General features: G+C 41.6%; 1 protein-coding gene across 1 annotated transcript; it reads left to right on the plus strand.

Moving 5' to 3' along the window:
* The first annotated feature begins 3,670 nt into the window (after positions 1 to 3,670).
* LOC138789330 (parapinopsin-like) lies at positions 3,671 to 22,822 on the plus strand. Its single transcript, XM_069967935.1, has 4 exons — positions 3,671 to 4,010; positions 9,130 to 9,458; positions 20,345 to 20,587; positions 22,372 to 22,822. The coding sequence occupies exons 1-4, from the start codon at positions 3,671 to 3,673 to the stop codon at positions 22,501 to 22,503; spliced, it is 1,044 nt and encodes a 347-aa protein (XP_069824036.1). The 3' UTR covers positions 22,504 to 22,822.

The raw sequence follows: 22,822 nt of genomic DNA on the forward strand, positions 1-22,822 counted from the left end.
GAGGGGGGCTATACTATATGGGGATGTTGCTAATGGGGGACTCTACTATATGGGGATGCTGCTATGTCTCAGCTATGTTTTTCTAATCCTGGATAACACCTTTGACTATCATCATCAGACAGATCTGAGGGCTTAGATGACCTCAATTGCAAAAGCAACAGCACAGGACAGGAAGAAATACATGCCCCAATGGGTCAGGTCCAAGTCCGGTGTAGTAGATCCACAAACACAATCAATATGCAGTGACCTCTTCTTTATTGTCTAACAATTGCAACATATAGGTTATGTCAACCTTCCTGAGGACTCAGCCGATCGTGCACTTCTACTGTAAGACTGAAATTGCCGCTTATCTGCTTGTCATTAAACTTTATAATAATTTTTATTCTTTTGTGGAACAATTAAATGATCTCTGGCGGCTTCAATTACATTATAATAATCGCCTCATTGTTCCAATTAATTAGCGATTAAAAGCAAACTGGAAAAGTGAAATGATTCATTGAACAGCAAAAAATCCTTGCAGTGGAAATTCAGGTTCTAATAAATGTTCTAAGGTCTTGTTTATATGGTGCAGGATAGATGCAATTTGTGAAAAAGAAAACTCAGTTTGTTGGTCTTCATACCTTCAGGTGGCGTAAGAAGGTTTTGGAGCTGCAGGTATCTCTATATGTAGCTTTATGCAGCGCCATATGGTGGAGATACTTTTCTCTGGTACCAATGACTCCTGGAGAATATACCTCCATTATAATGATGCATGCCACACTTTATTTTCTGTCACTATGACTAAACCTATAGCAGGCCAAGACCAGTAGAGTAGGACATCCCTTGACCTTCTCACACAAGTTGGTAGCTGCTGTCATGGAGTAATGCTATATGCATTATGAATACACAAAACTATAATATATAGTAAATACCAAAAGCTATTCGTCTAAATCAGTATTCTTCAGGGGGCCTAGAGTTTAAAGTGTCACTGTCGTGAAATTTTTTTGCAGAAATCAATAGTCCAGCCGATTTTAAGAAACTTTGTAATTGGGTTTATTATCCGAAAAATGCATTTTTATCATGAAAAAGCAGTTTGAAGCTCTCCCCCCTGTCTTCATTGTTCTCCTATGGAGAGAGCTATAGAAAAGACCAAAACAGGACAACAAAGAGTTCATCTACAAATCCCTCACGGGATATCTCCTGTGACAGTCACCAGTGACCTGTCTGAGCTCAGATTACAGCTGTCACCCAGCTCCGTGCCTGTAATCCTCTGTTATCTGCTTTCTGCTGCCGGCTAACTCCCTCCTTCCTCCTCCCCCCTCCCCTCTCCCTAGAGCAGACAGGGGACGTCTCCTGCAACAAGTCACAATTTTCAGATTTTTCAGAGTGGATGAAAAAGAGGAAGGAGGGGGGGACCTGGGAAAAGGCTTTTTACATGCAGATAATGGCAGATTTGGCTAATAAACCCAATTACAAAGTTTCTTAAAATCGCCTGGACTATTGATTTCTGCAAAAAAAAAAAAATACGACAGTGACTCTTTAAAAAAAATTAGGGAACCCAATAATAAGGTTGTCTCATGAAAACTAGTTATGCCATATCTTCAAGATGGGGCATACCTAACTTATCTTTGGTGGTCTGACCTCTGGGACTCCCTGTGATCTCAAGAACGTGAGATCATGAGCTGGAAAAGGTTCAAAGGTGCCCGACTAAACTAAAAGGGGGAATGGGGCATCTTATTTATGAGAGGAAAGATTATGTATGTAATAAATAACATGGTCATAAAAGTCTGAAAAAGTTTGAATAGGTCAGTATCTTACAGCTGAGAGAGTCTAGAGAAGTACATGGTAGTGCATTTGTTACTTCAGAGAATGTCAGAGATTTATATTCAGGAAGCAGTACTGTGTACATAGTAAGACCAAAAGTATTTACACAAGGGACGGTTACCTAGAACTTTATAGGTGGTCAGAAATAAGAAAAGAGCCTTGATTTTTGTTTAAAGCACCGTGTGAACCTACTGGAGGAGGCCAAGAGTTTCAGCTTATATGTACACAGTATAGGTTTTCCTCTGCACATGGCACTAGATAAGCTGCACTTCTTGTGTTCCATCTTGGTCTGTCTGCTGCTAGAGACGAAATCAACCTGACAACAACTAGTGGACAGCAGATTGCTGGGAGGTGACACACGTAAAGGCCTCTAAAAATTTTAGAGCTTTTGTCCATTTTTGGTAAATGAACTGAAATTACATAATCAAATAGAGGGAAGTTAATTGAAACAACAGTGAATAAAGAATATGTAAAGTTTTAATCATATCATTATGTGAACTCTTTTTCATATGTAATGTAATGTTTTACCTACTTACAGTATAAAAACTGCAGTCAGTCCACAGGTTATATAGTAAGATGAATTTTACAGTACAATATACTGTATGTACTCTTAAAGTTAAGAAGGTCATTTCTGAGTCATCATAATTAATGATAGTGGTAAGAACAGTCTAAGAGGATGTATTCACTATATGGAATTATTATAATGTCATTATAACACCTGTAACCTAAATCGGTTATACAATCTTCTCACAGGTCAGTATGTCATAAAACATGTCATATTAAATACCTAGATTATAACATTACCACAAAGTTTTGTACAGAGAGGTGATTCCACAACATTTTTTGTTACAGAGAGGATTCCTATTTAAGAGCATAGTGTAGTCAGGAGCAATAAAGGGGCACACAGTGGGCAACTCCCAAGTGCCATTAATACGCAAGGGAGCCCCCCAGTCATCTGGAGCACCGGACTTTTGGTCTAGTGCGCCAGATCTGGGCTAAGATGATGGTAGATTTCTATTGGGGCATTGTTACTGTATGGAACACCATGGTCGGGAAGTTTTTATTTGTTTTTTGTTTTTGTTTTTTTGAGAACTTTTTTTTTTTTAATAAACAGGACGTAGTGAAGCCATTTTTAATTGATGGTATATTTATAGTGGCGTTGTGGCTGTGACTAAGATAGGGTTAGCCACACTGCCCCTATAACAGTGATAACTACATTATATATTAATAGAATGCTATATGTATTATGAATACACAAAACTATAATATTTAGTAAATACTTCAGGTACATTCAGGTCCTTTTTCTGAACGGAAGCCCGGTTCTCGCCCATGGTGCTGGTCTATTCCCGGGCACCCGCCCTGCCTGAAGCACTGGAGGAGGGCCCCCCAGCCCCCAAAAATAGTATAAATATAACAGTTTTCACTGTCTCTATAAAATGGTGTGATAGAGAGTAGAAAAGATGATCCCCAGATGGCATCTAATAACTTGTACTGTTTAAATAAGATGGATGAGAACACGTTACTTTGTGACTCCATTCTCACCTTTCAATTGCAAATATTCCCTGTTTATGTTAATGTACATAATTAATCCTATAGGAACAATAGGAAGTCTTACAGACAGCCAGGTACAAATCTTGAAATGCGTTAAAGTAATTAAAAATTTAATGAGAAAGGGAATTACATAAAAGAAATCCGGATCTTGGGATTTAGGTGTACGATAATCTGTGTCATATCATTTGCTGATAATATCACCAGAGTCTTTACATCTAAAAGAATAAAACCATGATCAGCCAGAGTCAGTCAAACACACAGTGGGAACAGAGCTCTGCTTTGAATCCCACTAAATTTGCTTAAACTCAAGGTGAAAATGGCTCAAGAAGATATCCTACAACCACCAATGAACTTCAGTAATGGAGGGAACCAAGCTGCAAAGGTCCTCATGCCAAGAATTGGCTACACCATCTTAGCTATAATAATGGCCATATTTTGCACTGCTGCTATCATCCTCAACGTTACAGTCATCATAGTGACCATTAAATATCGGCATCTGAGGCACCCCATCAACTACTCCTTAGTCAACTTAGCAGTCGCTGACCTTGGTGTGACTGTCCTCGGAGGTCTCCTTACTGTGGAAACAAATGCTGTTGGCTACTTCAATCTTGGAAGAGTTGGCTGCGTCATAGAAGGGTTTGCTGTGGCATTTTTTGGTAAGTATTATTTCACTGTATTAGTGTGTAGTAGATGCTACCAGTTTCCAAGGTTAGGCTACAATGGATTTTGATTATTTTGCTTGCTTTGCAAAACGCAGTTGATAAGCAGTTGTGGAAATGTGTGATATTGACTAGAGATGAGCGAACCTGGAGCATGCTCGAGTCGATCCGAACCCGAACTTTCGGCATTTGATTAGCGGTGGCTGCTGAAGTTGGATAAACCCCCAAGGCTATGTGGAAATCATGGATAGTCATTGGCTGTATCCATGTTTTTCAGACAACCTTAGAGCTTTATCCAAGTTCAGCAGCCCCAGCTAATCAAATGCCGATCGTTCGGGTTCGGGTGGACTCGAACCCGGTTCGCTCATCTCTAATATTAACTATAGGCACAGCACTGTCAGTTTCCCATATGAATACACAAATCTGTATAGTAGGTTTTAAATCATGTGAATGTGGTCCTCAGGAGTTATATACAGAACCATTTACATGGGGTAATTATTGCCCCATGAGGAAAACCAAGTGATCAGCTGACCAATGAGCAATCATTTGTTGGATTATGCTGCTTTAAAAACCATCATTGGTTGGTCACACATCTCTCTTTGTAAACAGAGGATGTGTGGCCAACAATAAAGCAAGTGAAAGGCCAAGCCAGCGTTCATCCATGCAGCCCTGACTGCACAATCGTTGAATTGAATCTCCTAGATCCCCCCCATCTATAAGACCCTAAATATTAAGTAAGGAGCAACACAGGGTTAAAGCCCTATTCCACGGAACGATTATCGGCCTTTACAGCCGTTAACTTTGCGCTGCAAGTTTTGCAGTGAAATCCAATGTGATACTGATTACTATTAAAGTCTATGGCACTCCATTCTTGCAGAGGATTTTCATTGGAATATAGTGCCTTAGCCTTGTAAAAGGTAGCTATTTAGCTGCTGTAAAAATAATAAATAGACCATGCTTACCTGGCCATGTTCCCTCACCGCACTCCTGCTTACGTCTCCAGGTTCCCCACTCAGCCAATCACTGCGCTCTCCCACTGCAGCCAGTGATTGGCTGAGAGGGCTTTCACTGAGTGTGGAACCTGGAGATTCTGCAGGAGAGGGAATGCGGACAGGTTAGCACGGTTTACTTATTATTTTTAACATCACAGCAGCTAAATACAAGAATATAACACTTTTTTCTTAGAGAGGAATGAAAATCTTCTGTGAGAATGGAGTGCCATAGACTTTAATAGTAATCAGTATCATAGGGGATTTCAAGGAACTCGCAGTGTGAAATCCGCCGTAATATGGCGCATGTAAACATACCCTAAAAGGGTATTGTCATCTGAAAAATATCTCTGGAAGGTTGGACCGCCAGTGGTTTAAAAGGCCGTACACTAAAACAGCTCAACAGGGACTCATCAGTATAAACAGAGCTTTCCATACCAGGCGGTGGTGTCTGCCTCCATCTTGGTGGTGCACTTTCGCCAACTGTCCATATAAAATAAAGTTGTTCCTACCAACGCAATGTACATTTTGTAGGCCTAGGCCCAAAACTTTTGCTGTACAGATATATTGCCTAGTGTAGTAACTCACATACATAGAATTCGATACCGATGTAAGCTAAAAACCTCTTACTGCTAAGCACAGTAAATATGGCAGTAATGCAATTTAAAATAAAAATAAAAGTATTAAATGTTTTCATATAACTTTACACCATAATAGCATGTCAGGACCCGCCCATACATTGTAAAAGCTGGTAAAAATAGCTATAAAGTGCTGCATTTTTTTTTTATTTAATAATGTTTTATATTAAATTCTATTTAAAAAAAAAACAGCCGTTACTGCACACATTGTTAAAAAAAACTTCATAATAAAGCAAAAAGAACATGGCACTCACCAACTTGGTGTAATCATCCGGCTTTATTGGACATACGAGGTGCAGGGGAGTAAGAAGTCAGGCCACCACAGTTTTGCGGCAGAACGCAGCTTTGTCTAGATCTGTAAATTATTTCCATTTAAAAATCTCAAGCCTTCTAGTACTTATCAGCTGCTGTATGTCCTGCAGGAAGTGGTGTCATCTTTCCAGTCTGACACAGAAACACACAGAACACCAGAGCTGTAGTTAATCCCCATAGAAAAGGTCTCTTGCTCTGGACAGTTGCTGTAACAGACAGAGGTGGCAGTAGAGAGCCTGGTGTCAGTCTAGAAAGAAAACTCCACTTCCTGCATGACATGCAGCAGCTGATAAGTACTAAAAGGTTAGAGTTTGTCAGATAGAAGTAGTTTACAAATCCGTTCTTGAATCATAAAGCTATTTTTTTCTTCTATAAAGCAACTGTCTGTGTTACTTACTGCCCTATGGCACTGGTATTTGGGCAATGTCTAATAGTGATATGTGGTCAATATACATTTGTCATTGAAGGTAGTACATAGGAACCCAACCAACTAAGGGCTGATCCAGAGATATACACTCATAATCAATTGATATCTACTATGTAACTAACATGAATATCATATCATAAATATAAAATAACAGGAATATCATGATCTCATGTGATTCCATTCTTTACCTACAGATGATTACTTGATAGCATAAGACAAGACATTCCGCTGCCTTTCATTGCCTATATAGCTTGTTTCCATAGTAAATAATGGGTGAAGACTCATAACCATCTATTACTGTCACTTTAATGTTCCTGTATGGACTAATCGTGTTGCGGGCAGTGGGACATATCTCATCTTATTTAAAGACATCCCCAAAAATATTTAGAATTTTAAAGCTGTAACTTTACAACATTCTCCATTTTTTACGCGCTGATCTCATTAAACAACCCTATTAATTTGCATTAGAAAACCCTCCAGATGCTCCCTTTATGGTAAACACAGATAGTGTTATTACATTCAATGTAATGTTCCCCATCAGTGCAGAGTTAATAGGAAGTAACCTTCTCAGACATTTGTTCTTTAATACCGCCGGTAAGGAAAGTTAATTTGATTTTGAGCTTAGTGGGACACATATCTTTCATTTTACAATCCATAAATTCATTTTATAAAGCCATTACCTTTTCTTGTCGAAAACCTTCCTCAATATTGAGTAGTCCGTCCTGTGGCTTAGTATGCAGGAGCTGGGCCTGATCTTCCAGTCGCCACGCTATAAATACGCTCCAGAGACTATTAGGCATAAACTGAACATATAAAACTGGAATGGTTACATGAGGGCCAGCTACTTCAGATGATGTGCTTCTTGGCCGCCTCCATAAATCATATACTGTACTGTACTTCCACATAGCTGATACGCGGAGCAATAAATCCAGGCATCCATTGTGTTTAATATACCATTAAATAACGTCTTGCTAGACAATGGAGGACATACATCTACAGCATGTACGTCATGTATTGTCACACTATAAAAAGCCCCCGTTGTTATGAGTTATTGGTAAGTCAGGAGGCCTATACATTACTTGCAATGTTTAATGAGAAATACCAATAGTTGAGTTTTCGGGAAAAATATTAAACTATACAATTTGTCAGGGCCCTGTATTAATTCTTACAAGGGTCTTGTCAAATTTTAGAAAAATGTTTGATTAAATCAATTCAGTAACAGTAGATGCTTAGGAGAAGGACTTGGGGATATAATGTATGACCCTGGGCACACCAGCCGTGAACCAGCTCACACAATTTAGTGCACAGCCATAGCACACATTGCAAGGCTGGATCTACAAGACACAGTTGAGAAGAGATTAACAAAAAAAAAAATTGCTTGCAAATTTACTAAATAGAAAAAACATTTTTTTCTACTAAAATAAGTACAGTATTCATATCCTTTACTATGACTTTAATTTCTCTTTATCACCTTGACTGGAGAAACTCTTGGTAAATTTAGCTGATTGGTCAGGTTTTGGAAAGACACAGCCCTGTCTATATAAGGGCTAACAGCTGACAATGTATATTATAGCAACATAAAGCCAAGAGGAGGAAAGAATTGCCTGTAGAGCTCAGAGACAAGATTGTGTGGAGGCACAGATCTAGAGAAAGGTAGAAAAAAAATTGTTCTAGTCAGAATGTGCCATAATTCAGAAATGGAAGAAGTTTCAAACAAACAGGACTTTTCCCAAAACTGGCCACCCCACCAACCTAGTCAAAAGAAGGAAGCCTCTCTTAAAAAAAAAAAAAAAGAAAGCCTGTCTGGAGCATACATGCAAAAAGTATCTAAAGGACTAAAGATGCCTATACACTTCAATTACAGGCAGCCAACAGTTATCTCCTCCATTCTTCCCTATACTCATGAACGTTTGGCTGTGCCGAACGTTCTCTATGGAGGAGAAAGGGATGGCGGCTTATCACTACAAAAACAGAGCTTATCACACCCAAGTTCTATCTCCACAACATCATTTCCATACACTTTATACTGAGCCTGCTGCTAGTCATGATTTTGTTGGACATGAGTATAAAGTTTATAGGGACCTTAAAAAATTTTTTTTAAGATGATGTGATGAAACAAAAGACTGAACTTTTTATCTCAGTTTTATCTAAGTGTCTTATCAGGAGGACACAAGGGGTTCAGCAGCTGGGACAAGGACAAGGGAAAGCAGAATTAAGAATAGAACAGAGAAATTCTTAATGAGAACCTGATCCAGAGTGTACTGAACCTCTGGGCCGAAGGTTCACCATTAAGCGCGACAATGACCCTAAGCATGCAGCCAAGATAAAGTAGGAGCGGCTTAGGGATAACTCTTTGAATGTCCTTGAGTGACCCAACCAAAGGCCTGATGTGAACCCGATCAAACATCTCTCGAAAGACCTGAAGATGACTGTCCACCAATGGTCCCATCCAACCTGACAAAGCCTGAGAGGATCTGCAGAGAAAAAGTAAAAGGTCTGAATACTTCATATTTTAGCATTTCCTAATTACCAAAGATTTATAACGGCCATTAGAGGGTACTGAGCAGGGAATGACGGGGGAAACACATTTTATTTTAGAACAAGGCCAAAACATAACTAAACGTGAAAAAAGTGAAAGGGTCTAAAGACTTTTACTGTATTCTGAATGCATTGTTACGTTCCAATGTCTGTATTAGAAATGGTACGAATATATCATCAGCCATTCATGATCATTATTTCCTTTGTTGTAGGAATTGCAGCACTTTGTACTATCGCAGTCATAGCTGTGGATCGTGTGTTTGTAGTATGTAAGCCAATGGGGACCCTAACATTTACCTCAAAGCAGGCCTTGGCAGGCATAGCAGTCTCCTGGATTTGGTCCCTCATATGGAATACTCCACCTCTCTTTGGCTGGGGCAGCTATCAGCTGGAAGGCGTTGAGACGTCCTGTGCCCCGGACTGGTACAGCACCGATCCTGTCAACATGTCTTACATCATAAGCTTTTTCTCCTTTTGCTTTGCAATCCCCTTCCTGATCATAGTAGTCTCTTATGGATACCTCATGTGGACTCTGCGACAGGTAATCACATTCCTTAGCACTGTGTGTATTCTCTCACCTGGACTCACCTGCAGGTTTAGGCAAATTTTACCATTGTACCAGGTGGTTGAGTGATTTTTGTTGTGGTTAGGTAATAATTGACTAGACAGGATAGACTGCAGCAAACGCTGAGCTATTGCTAGGGAGCTATAGTGTAGATTTATTGTTGGCAGAAAAAGACCACTTGGTCCATCTAGTCTTCCTTTTAGTATTTCCTTTCTTATTGTCTTAGGATAAACACATATGTATATATAAAATGAGCCCCAACTTTACCAGTTAAAATATAGAGTTTGGGATATACTTGCTGTATAAGACTACCCCTCTTTCAACGCACACCAAAATTAGTTTAAAAAAACCCATCAGACTACAGCGAGATCTGAGGGGTACTGTATAGTAATACCGGTACGATAAAAAAGGAAGGCCAGATGGGTAAAAGAGTTGTGTTTTTCTGGGCACTGGCCCACTCTGCCGTATCTCTTTTTTCCATACCCATATGGTAGCCGTATACGGAGAATGAGACGTTTTTGAGCTCTCTCCACTGCATGCGGCAACTGCAAATTCTCCAGTCCGGTTCTGAAGTTTTTTAGCACCTTCCCTATAAGAAGACACCCGGCGTATAAAACGACCCCTAACTTTTAAGATTTTTCTTGGGTTTAGAAGTAGTCTTATTCGCAGGAAAATACTGTATTTATATTACTGGTGTTCTTCTACATGGTAGAGAGGACACTGGCAGGCACCAGGGTACGGTGGCATTTACAACCTCTGCACTCTCTTAAATGGAAAATATCATCAATTTCATTCTGCCTGAACCACAAGTCTCTTCTCTGTGCCCCACCAGCCATGATTGATAGATCTCTGCCTGTTTGGATATAGGGAAAGATCTATCTATCAAGGTCAGCAGGGCAAGCAGAAGCCACCAGGGACCAACCCAATGACAGATGGTTCAGGCAGCATGAAAGTGATCACAGGTTCCCTGCATCTTCAAAGCTTACAAACTGAGGGAGATGACTTTCCAGTATGCTGGCTGTGAATGAGTTAAAAGAGTTAGAAGATTTTCTGAAAAGAAGAAGAAGGAGAAGGAAAATAAAATTAACATAATGGGTGAACTGCGACAGAGGAAAAAAAGCAAGACAGAATATGGGTAAAGAGTTGAAAGGAAATGAAAGGTAATAATTACTGCATGAAGATAACAGAGAGAGAATTGAGGCCTTGTCTGTGTCTTTCCAATTATAGTTTAATTTTCACTTATGAAATTTGTACTATAAGTGGAAATAATTTCAACAATGAAACTTTATATATACTTGAAATACCGCAAAGTGGTTAATGGGTTCTATGTATTGACATTAGACCACATCACATAGAGCAGTAATACTCTGCAGTCCTAGGTATTATCTACATTGGAAAGATATTTCTTGTTGAGGCGATCATATATTGCCTGGTGATTCCGTCCTACTAGAGACCTTCTTCAGATACTGGATGGATACAGAAAAAATGTGGGGACACATATCAGTGAAGTAATAAGCAAACATGTAAACCATATAGAATGCATACGAGTTACAATGTTAGTGGACAACATGTCCAATGGGCATAATATTACAGTGCACATGGAGAGCAAAGAAAACTGACTATATGGGACCAACAAAATGTTCAACAAATGATGCAGTCATAACAATTGCAGTGGTATACTGTATGTGGCAGCCCAAAGGGAGGAAACCCTGTGAAATGGCTGAGGTGGCAGTGTGCAGACTCAACGGCCGCTCTATTCATTGTCTATGCAAGTGGTAAAGATAGCCAAGAGGTGTACACTGCTGTCTTATAGACAATAAATGTAGTGCCAGTCCATTCAGAGTCCTGTCTGGGACTGCTGTTCTTAAGATGGCAACAATTGAACTCCCATGATCACACACTTAACCTCTATCAAGTCGATAGGGGTAAGTGTCTATGACTGTTAAATTGCTTTAAAGGGGTTATCCAGCGTTAGAAAAACATGGCCACTTTCTTCCAGAGACAGCATGACTCTTGTCTCCCGGTTGGGTGAGGTTTTGCAACTCAGTTCCATTGCAGTGAAAGGAGCTTAATTGAAAACCAAACCTAAACTGGAGACAAGAGTGGTGCTGTCTCTGGAACATATGTTTTTTTAATGCTGGATAACCCCTTTCAAAGGGAATTATTAGATAGCCCCCTATATCGCCAGGGATGTTGAGGATGAAGGTATGTGTCTTACCTTCCTCCTTGGCACTGGTCCCACACTGTTATTCGGGGTAAACTCTGCTCCAGAGCACCCTTAGGAGCACTGCAGTGTCATCCAGCCCATCCCTTCCATTGATTATCATTTGAAGGGGCGGACCGGATGATGCGGCAGTGCTCCTAACAGTGCTCCAGAGTGGAGTTTACCCTGACTAACAGCATGGGACCGGCATTGAGGAGGTAGGTAAGACACATACCTTCCTCCTCAGAGTCCCCAACACTATATGGGGCTATCAGCAGGTTAGATTGGTCTAACCTGCTGATAGTTTCCCTTTAAAAGGAAACTATCAGTAGGCTAGAAGACTCTAAACTGCTAATATGTGCCTATAGCGCATGGGGTACTGAGGATGAAGGTTATTTTCTTATGTTCATCCTCTGCACTGCTTTCGTGGTGTTCATTAGAAGGGGCAGGCTGGCTGAAGTGGATCAGTGCACTGGGATAAAGACGAAGCGGCGCAGAAGCCCTGCTAGGTAATGTATGCTGCTTGAATCGTCGGTTGCCCACCGCCCATCGCTATTCCACATGCGCGGTGGGTGACCGATGATATACCCTAGGAGATAGAGATAATGGATTGGAAAAAGAGGGATAGCAAGTCCTCAAGAAAGACTGAAAATGAGGAGAGTGATTGGAAAACGTATAGAGTATAGTTATAAAACAAGAAATTTATTAGCTAAAAATGCCCATGATATGTTTAATTTACCAGGCATTTATATTTTATATTTTATGTAATTGTTTGGACCAGTGGATTCGGGACACTCCAGTCCAGCTGTTCCAGTTCACCCTTTCGCTCTCACTATCAATTAAGAGTCTGATGACTTAAAATCTAACTGTATAAATACCTGACACAGTGCAGTTCACTACCATTACTCTTTCTGCTGCTGAGGAAAAAGCCAAAGGAGGCTTTGAAATGCGTCCAGCCACAAGCGACATTCTATTAATGAATTTTTATACCAATACTCATCCTGCCGTCCACATTCATACTAGCCGCCAAATCCCCACGAGGTTCAGCGGGCAACAGAGGACTACACGCATGCGCAGGACTGCCACATAATAAAAGTGAGCACTCCACAAACGCTTACGCAAGCGCCCGGAACCAAACAGCACTTCCTGACGGGGGACTCCACTAAACGGCCTGACACCACACGGAGCACCTTCCACGCCAAGATGGGTGAGCGGTGCTATTAGCACCTTCAATAACTCAAACCATCAGCAAAAGCTGCATTAAGCCACAGCATATGGGCTATTCACACAGACACGCCGTCTTGTGATATTTATCTATCTATTCACCAATTGCTGTTTGTTGCAATTACGGGCAATACTTATATATAACACCTTACTGCTGCCAAAATGGGCCATCGATATTATCGCATTGCGGTGTCAGTCCTGATATACGGCTATATCTATATGTATTACATATAAGGACATTGCAACCTTTTTTCTATTAATTTTCATTTTTAATGTATTTTTTACGGATTTTGTCCTGATTTTTCACCATCTTCCAACGCTCTCGGGGCTGATCACCCCTTGCTGGCTGGCTCAGAGACTTATATAAGAAAACTAATTCAGAGACTACCACCTACCCATCTCTATTATTTTAGAGATATTTTTATATACATACATGTACTGAATATTTTTAATTCTGTTCATTCTGCACTCTGATGTGTTATTGATATTTATTGGTATTTTAATTTAACATCATTCATCATTTATGTATATCATGGGCATTTTTAGCTAATAAATTTCTTGTTTTATACCTATACTCTATACGTTTTCCAATCACTCTCCACGATTTTAGATTTGGGCCTAAATAAATGATCAGCCCATGACACGATCATCGGCTGATCATTTTCTCTACTCCACCGAGCAATAATCGGTTGAATCGGGGCGATCTGTGCTCATTTAATGCTCCGTACCTGCACCTACACACACACCCAATATTTACATAGCCTAGCGCTAGTGTACCCGGGGCTGGGCATCACCACTCCTGGCCACCAGTGTCGGACTGGGGTACCTTGGGCCCATCAGGGAATTTAATTCCAGGGGCCCACCCTTCATATACCAGATATAACCAGCGCCAAACCTTCACTTTACTATAGCGAGCTCGCACAAGTTTGCATTGTGTATATGACCATCAATGCTTGTTCCCTGGTAGTAACTTGTCAGTCACTCTGTGAACAGGAGAAGTCCCATGAAAGTAACAAATCTCAGGCGGGCAGGGGTGTTTGGGAACATAAGAACGAAAGTATACTTACTCAAGCCCATGCCCTTGTAGCGCTTCCTTAACCCCCTTTAGGACTGAGACAATTTTTGTGCTTTCGTTTTTTTACTCCTCATAGAGGAGTAAAAGGCCATAGAGCTTGCAATTGTTTTTTATTAAATACATTTTCATGCCGCGCATGTTTGTGTCCTTATCACATTCAGCGGCATACGTGTGTTTTTATTTTACATTTTTGGCTGGTTCCTCTTTTATCTGCCTGGTCCGGGTCGATGTCCCTGCTTGATTTGTAAAACACCAAACACATATCCTGCTACGATTTCACAAAAAAAAAAAAAACATAACAGAAAAATGTCCCATGGGTATTGCGTTTCGCCATTCTCCACTGACTATCTGGTCAGAGCGTTTTTGACCCGCAAAAATGCCATATTTCTGAAAAATGCCTAGTCTGAGTCCGGCCATATAGTATATGAGAACATACCCCTCTCCCAAAGTTATTCACAGGATAAGGGATAACAAGACCCATAGAGAATTATTGGAGCACCGTCCCCACTGTTTATTTGAGGGGAACATGTTCCCCACAGTTTCGTGACCACTGGTACCCCTACCAATCAGCTTGATATCGCCTATCCTGTGGATTTTAGGGAGGGGGGCAGGTACCTAGGCCACACCTGGATGTATGTGTGTGGGGGTGCAATACTCTGCCTTGTACCTGATAATGCCTACACACACAAGAGCCACCATGTTGTGTGTATATATGATGTATATTTATGGTGGTGTCCATGTTGCTATGATATGCTATGATTGCTGTGACCCTGTCACTTGAAAAAAAACTTTTGACAAACCTTGCAGATGTAGGTATAAACCTTGCGATGCATGTTTTTTCTTCAAGAGTTCTACTATCCACTGCTCCATCCTACTTGCCCTTATTGTGCAGGTGATAGATCTGTGTAGCAGGCAGATGTCCAGCTTTATGACTCTGCAATATGTGATGGATCCTGAATTCCCAAGCATAATAAATTACACCAAAAAACGCAAAATAAAGACACAACACAATGAAATCAGGTGTCAATGGGTCCCAATTTTATTTAAAATTACATGACACCGAAAATGGCAGACCCCCGACTCACAAAGAGTCACCAACCAGCACTCAGGCGAGGAAAACCCCCTGTGGGGGAAACCTCGAGGGAGCCATGGCTGGAGAGCTGCCCCTCCCCTGGGCTTAGAGGGCAATACCATACTATAAATATAATCTGGATGTGAGAGAAATCTGGCTGCAATGTCACCTTATTGATGGATAGGCGGTTGTAGCTCTTCTCCCTCACAGATCCAGGTCCACTTCTCAAGAAGGTGGCGACTCGATGAAGGGGTAGTCTAAAGCAGACCACCCCTTTCCCCCTGCTAGAACCTCCAAATTCCATCAAGGGTAGGGGGCAGTAAAGTATACAAGCTCAAGGTCCTCTGGCGCATCCAAGATGGCACTGATCAGGGCGCGGTGCATTGCTTTATGGAACCTTCTTTATGACATAAGCGCTTGTCATCACGGTGCACGGTTACCATGGTAACTGCAGGTAAACACATCTGAAGCATTAACCCATTAATTACTGGCGATGAGCTTTACTGCAGAGGTCACTAAACACACTTGTAACCAAGCAAACAGCTTATGGTTAGGCCACACTAAGATCACTTAATAATATGGTTTCATATGGCCCATAGCAACCAATCACTGCTCAGCTTTCATTTCTCAAATTACTTTGGTAAAATAAAAGATGAACTGGGATTGGTTGCCATGCGCAACTTAGACAGTCTAACCTGCCCAAAGCAACCAATCAGAGCTCTGCTTTAATTGAATAAGAGCTTGTTAAGATATGAAAGGTGAGCTGTGATTGGTTGCTATAGGCGAATCTCTGGCAGGTTGATAAAGCTGCTTCATTGCTGAAAAGTTTATGATGATGACTGAAAACACATGACATCAAGCTTCCCCATAATGCTTTGCAGTCAGCCCTTCCTCCATACCTCCCAACTTTTTGGAGGGACACTTGTGGTTCACACACAAATCTATACACTACAATTCCCAGCATTTATATACAGCAGATTTGTTAACATGAAGGAGACAACTGACAATCTGATGTAATTGTATATTTGAAGGGCTGCCGAAGAGTATAATTAATAAAGCTGTTGAGATGAATAGGGGAGGAGGGGATCCCTACCTGGAGAGTACAGACAAGCAGTATGGCTGACATGTAAAACTACATTTCCCAGGCTTTCATAGGAAATCGGTGATCACCTGATTAGTTGATCACTGGAGAAACCACTGTACAAAAGGGGTTGTTAATAAGTAAAATAGTTCACAGTATTTAAAGTGGTACTCCAGCAAAAAAAAAAAAAAAAAAAATGTTTAAATTTTTTGTAATTTATTTCTATAAAAAAAATCTGCAGTCTTTCAGTACTTATCAGCTGCTGTATGTCCTGCAGGCAGTGGTGTATTCTTTCCAGTCTGACACAGTGGTCTCTGCTGCCACCTCTGTCCATGTCAGGAACTTTCCAAGTTCCTGACATGGACAGAGGTGGCAGCATAGAGCACTGTATCAGAGTGGAAAGAATATACCACTGCCTGCAGGACATACAGCAGCTGATAAGTACGGGATGGGTTTTAAATAGAAATAAATTACAAATCTATATAATTTTCTGGCACCAGTTGATTTGAACTAAATTTTGTAGGGGGAGCACTGGCCCAGCCAGGGTCAGACTGGGGTACCTTTGACCCACTTGGGAATTTAATTCTTTGGGCCCACTCTACTTACAGATATAACAAGCACCAAACCTTTTACATTACTGTAGTAACTCTGCACAGAGCTGTGTATGTGGCCAGCAATGCTCACTGCTAGTAACTTGTCAGTCACTCTATGCAAAAAGAATAAAGTGGCACTTAAGGAGGTACTCCGGGCTATGTGTATTTTCCCTGTATGGCCGGGCAGGGGTGGATATAGAGGCTGCCGTTCACTTACCTCCCCGGTTTCAGCGCTGGGTCCCAGATCCCACCGCCCTGTTTTTCTGTCCCGCGGCCGCTTCCTGGTCTGAGCTGCGGCTTGAGACATGACATCCCAAGGCCGCTCAGCGATTCTGCTACGACCGCTGAATGGCTGAGCTGCCTTGAGATGTCACGTCTCAAGCCGCAGCTCGGACCAGAAAGTGGCGGTTGGACGGGAGAACGGGGCACCACGATCCAGGACCTGTCGCTGGAACCAAGGCAGCTCAGCCATTCAGCAGTCGTAGCGGAGTCGCTCCTCCGCTGAATCGCTGTGCGGCCTTGGAATGTTATGTCTCAAGCTCAGACCAGGAAGCAGCCGCGGGACGGAAGAACAGGGCGGCGCAATCTGGGACCCAGCGCTGAAACCAGGGAGGTAAGTGACCGGCGGCCTCTAAATCCACCCCCTCTCCGGCCATACAGGGAAAATGCACATAGCCTGGAGTACCTCTTTAAGTTTCTTGAGAGGAGAAGTCCAATGACACTAACAAATCTCAGGTAGCCACCGACCTCCTGCAGCTCCTCCAGCTGCAACATCACATACTTGGCTCATGGATCGCCCAATCAGCCAATCACTGATTGGGGATGGACACCGCTGCAGTGATTGACTAGCTAAGCAGGCAATCCATCGGCTGAGTATGTGACATTGCAGCTGGGGCCATGACATACACGGAAACCAGTCAGAAATGATTGAAAATGACTTCCAGCGGCTGTGCGAGAGAGTGGTGCAGGGGCACGGGGGCTGGTGAGTATAGTTTCTTTATCATCTTCCCGCACACCCCCCTGCCTGCCTGTCATTTGTTAGTTTCAGGAGACTTTTCCTTTAAAGGAATCTGCTGACACTGTTAGATGCTGTTAGGTCAAGAAGACACATTGTACCTTAAAAATATTTGTCTGTGCTTCTATAGCATAGAAAATGTTTTTATTCTCTGGTACAAAGAGGCAAAGAGGCTTCTCCAACCTAATAGATAAAAGCTAGAAAGTCTCCCCTCTCCTCCCTCCCTGCTTCATTGACACCTGCTGGTTTAGGTTTGGGATGGGGAGTTTTAGGGGTGAGCACAAAACATGTACATACTGTACATATTACATACAAATAAGCACAATACAAAGCACTCATACACAGATAAAGAAATGCACATTACCTATATGCATACATAGTACGCGCACTATACACACATCTAAACAAATGCACATTACATATATGCATATATAATACACACATGCACCATATACACAGACTCACATTATATACATACTTCATGTCCACACACAGATTTACCTCTGTTACAGGAAAGCACCAGGTACAGCTCACATGCTGTCGGATTTTCAGCTCCACTGTGCAGGCTGCAGCTCCACTCCCTCCTCTCCTCCTGTGTCCCAACTGCCAGCAGCAGCAGCATATAGAGCAGATGGGGGTCGCCTGAGAGGAGGAGGTGGTGGAGGGTCCCAAGGGAGAGGAGAGGGGCTGCACTAAATCTGCATGCTACATCCTGCTGCCTGTCACCCTAGTCACTCCCTGCCATTATATAATATTATGAAACCCCAGGCTACTCCATAGGGGCAATGAGTGACTGGGTGAAAGGTATGTGCTGGAAATGCCATCCTGGAGCTGCTAGACAGGGAGGCCCACCACCTGCTCAGGGGCCCACCAAGGGGTAGGGCCCACTGGGGAATTCCCCTGTGGGCCAGTCCGAGACTGCTGGCTACTGTGACAAGTGCCCAATCAAAACACCACCACCAAGCCCACTGCTAACACCACCTAGCAACCCCAAGTTACGGCATTTATATACAGGATTATCATTTTTCGTGTTTCTTGTGCGCTACTTTCTACATAATGCACAGATAGAGGTAAAATTCCATCCGTCTCCAATACGCTGCAGCTGTGAAACACATTAAAGTTTGGAAAAGTTCTGTTTTATGTAATTTTCGCAGTAATTACCGCTATGGGTGCAATACAAACAAAATGAAGATGAAGGAGCAACTAACGCTCATTACTTTTAGCAACATGGTTGCATTAATAAATGACTTGAATTTGCAAATGTAGCGTTTTAATTACCACCCCTATGTTTTTATATGGCAATGATTCTGAATCTCATAGCTGAACATTTATCCCATTTTCCCATAAAAGGCACATTAATCCATGTCTCCTTCAGAAATGTAAATGAACGGTCGCTGATTTAGCACAAGCCTGTGTTATGGAAGCACTTAGCTGGCGCCAGGGGTACACTATCAGGGTTACACTTGTTAAAATGGTTTCTATTTAAATGTTCCCCGAGGTAAAAAAAAAAAAAAAATAGCTGTGAACCAAAAATTCTTCTAATCTAATCCAATCATTCTGCTTTACTAAAGGAAACTCTATGTGAACTAATGACAACGGAGAGGAGGTAATTACTTTAAGACCATTAATTGTTGCTGGAACTAAAATATGTAAATGTTATATGGTGTGGAAAGCAATACATTTCATATAGAGGGGTTTTGGACCCTGTAGTTTAATTTTCCACTCTTCAATATCTGTTGCAGAATATGTTTTATTTATTGGATATTGGATTTACTTTATAGTTTCCTTCTCATATATTATCATTTTTTTCTAAACTATGGGAAGGTTACATTTTAGGCCATCCATTGGTCATCTAATCTTAGCACTGATGTGCCACAGTGGATCAACTCACCCAACAGTACAACGGTGAGGACATTTCTGGACAAGACAAAATGAAGACTAGAGATGAACGAACTTCAGGCATGGTTGGGTTTGTCCAGATCTGAGGGTGCGGAATTTAATAATTGGTTGCTGTAGAAGTTGGATGCAGCTGAAGGGAGTCCTGGAAAACGTGGATACAGCCCATGGCCGCATCCATGTTTTCCAGGCACTCTTAGGACTGTGTCCAACTCCTTCAGCCACCGGTAATCATGTGTTGTACGCTCGGCCTCGGATGAATCCTAGCATGCTTGAGGTTCGCTCTTCTCTACTGAAGACCATGTTGACCCAACATCATCACAAACAATGCCACACATGGGCCAAGATAATCAGAGGACTGCTCTCTCTCTTCGTTGTTTTTTTTAAAATAATTTTCAGGGGGTTTTGTACATGAGCCAAGGAAATACATGAATAGATCTTGGATACATGGCAGAAGGTAGTCTGCAATGACAAGTCACATCCATCTAGGCTGCCCTTATAATGTTTGAGAACTTAGAGGAGGGTCAGGAAGGGCTCAGTAGACAGCAACCTGCTTAGGTTCTGGGTACCTAAATTTTTTATGGAATCCATAAGTACTGTAATGAAGAAAATGGCACCCTCTGCAGCATATATTAAAATGTCAGGAATGTTTGCAATTGAATTTGTTATTATTAGTAAAATTATATTTTGCATTTCTTTTTAGGTGGCCAAACTAGGGGTAGCAGAGGGAGGAACAACCAGCAAAGCTGAGGTCCAAGTCTCCCGTATGGTCCTAGTGATGATTGTGGCATTTCTGGTCTGCTGGCTCCCATATGCAGCCTTTGCTATGATGGTTGTGGCAAATCCTGGCATGTATATTGACCCAATAATAGCCACTATACCAATGTACCTTACCAAAACTAGCACTGTATATAATCCAATTATATACATATTTATGAATAAGCAGGTAAGAATCATCAAGATCAGTAAGTTTATTCATTGCCAAGGGTCTTATATGGGGGAAAAATTGCAAATGCACAGTTCTCTATAACCATCATTTTAGCTGTCAGTACAGGTCTGCAAATAAAGATAAGCAATATATCCATTCAGTGCATTACAAATTATTATTATTTGTTCATCGAATATGTTTAAACCCCTCCTACAATAGGAGTGGATGGTCCAGGGTAGGATGCAGCATAGCTTAACTGAAGTATAACAATATTTACCTGTTGATATAATTATGTTCCTGTTCACTTTCCAGGAGCCACTCATTGGCTTGTGTTACTTTGCTAAGAACCACTATCTGTTGACTATTCCCCATTATTGGACCCTGATCCCAATGGTTCTGATCTAGGTGTAACTTTTTCCCAGTAGGCTACCTCACTCCAGTGGTACTACTAAGTCCCACCTATGGCCTACCTCTAATTCTGTTCCTAACACATTTGGGGGGGGGGGTTATTATTTCATATCAGGGGGCCCAACCTAGCGCACTTTCCACTGTGCCTCCACTTCCCAGCCCACTGTTTTTAGGACATGGCCTAAAACTTATGTCCAAGGATTCCCCATCAACTTCCAAACTGGACCTACAGTGATCACAGCCTCTCACAGGATTTGAGCATTTGCCCACTACATATTACAGTGATCCCTCAACTTACAATGGCCTCAAGATACAATATTTTCAACATACAATGTTTCTTTCTGGACCATCGTAACTTTAGACCAGACTCAACATACAATGCTACAGTCAGGATCTACAGCACATGTAAATAACTAGATGATTAACCAATAAAACTGGCCATTTTACGGGTAAAACCCCAGTATTAGTCAAATGCATGCACTGGTTGACTGTCTAGTAGTGATTCCAGAGTATAGCGTGATACTACATGTCCTGTGCTGCATAGAATTTTGGTCTCAACATACAATATTTTCAACATACAATGGTCGTCCTGAAAACCAATTAATATCGTATGTTGAGGGACCACTGTACTCATACTGAGCTGACATTATTCCCAGAGCCTCAGTAGTCCCCGGAGAGAAAGTTGCTCACAGGCTGCCAATGCATATAGCCTGTGTGGACCACATAGCACACTGCTCGTATTAGCAGTCTACAGAATTCAGCCTCCTGTAGTAGTGATGAAGGGGTAGGGCACGCTGCTGTGCATGGCAGCCCCTTTGTTCTAGCTATGGGTGGGGTTCTCAGCAGCCAGACCCCGACCGGTATACACTTCTGACATGTCTCTATCACTTGTCAGAAGTTTTTTTTTAAATGATAGTTACACTTTAATCACCTACCACACCTGTCCCTTTGCTGGTACCAGATCCTGCCATGGCCTTTGCCAATAGCTGTATCAACCACCACAAACCAACAGGGACCCTTTTCTGAGTTGTTTTTTAACAGCATTTAAATGTTAAAGATTATTTTTGTATGAAATCAATACCATATTTAAAGGAGAAGTCTGGCGATTAAAAAAAATTGTCAGTCCGCAGAAGCACTCCCTGCCTCTGCAGACTGACAAATTTTTTAAACATAATAACCGGTTGATGGACTATCTGCTCAGCCAGTCAATGGGACACCACTGCAGTCAGGTATTTTCCCCCGAGTCGTTACAACATTGAAACTCAGGAGAAGATGCATGTTCGCATGGGTACAAGTTTCAATGGGGTACACAAGCAGATATATCGAGGTCAGGAGAACTAAAACCATGGATGGACATAGTTCTTACTTTCTTTTGTATCCAATTGTCCCTGCAGTTCCAGGAATGTGTGATACCTTTTCTATGCTGTGGTAGGAACCCATGGGCCATCGAACCATCGGTGTCTGCAGACGAGACAGCATCCACCAAATCAAACAGCTCCAGTTCGAGGAAAGTGTCTCCTGCTTGAACCTTTGTTGAACATAGATGTGTAGAAATTGGTGTACAATAGCCCATGTGGCATGGTCTTATGTATTATGTAATGAACATAACAGGTGGTTCTAATCAGAATAAACTCTACTCAACCAAAATGTCGCTTGCAGGGGAGGGCAGCAATGATGCCAAATACAGCTGACTTTCCATTTCGTAAATCTTTTATATGGCATTGTACCTAAAGACATAACCCTTAGACATGGTAATACTCAACTAGTCACCATATCTGTAATATAACAGAATTAATTGGGAACACTTTATTCTATGTCAAACCGGGTTCACGCAAGGATTAGTTG

The sequence above is a fragment of the Dendropsophus ebraccatus genome, chromosome 4, assembly GCF_027789765.1.
Source record: "Dendropsophus ebraccatus isolate aDenEbr1 chromosome 4, aDenEbr1.pat, whole genome shotgun sequence".
In the NCBI taxonomy this organism is placed as follows: Eukaryota; Metazoa; Chordata; class Amphibia; order Anura; family Hylidae; genus Dendropsophus; species Dendropsophus ebraccatus.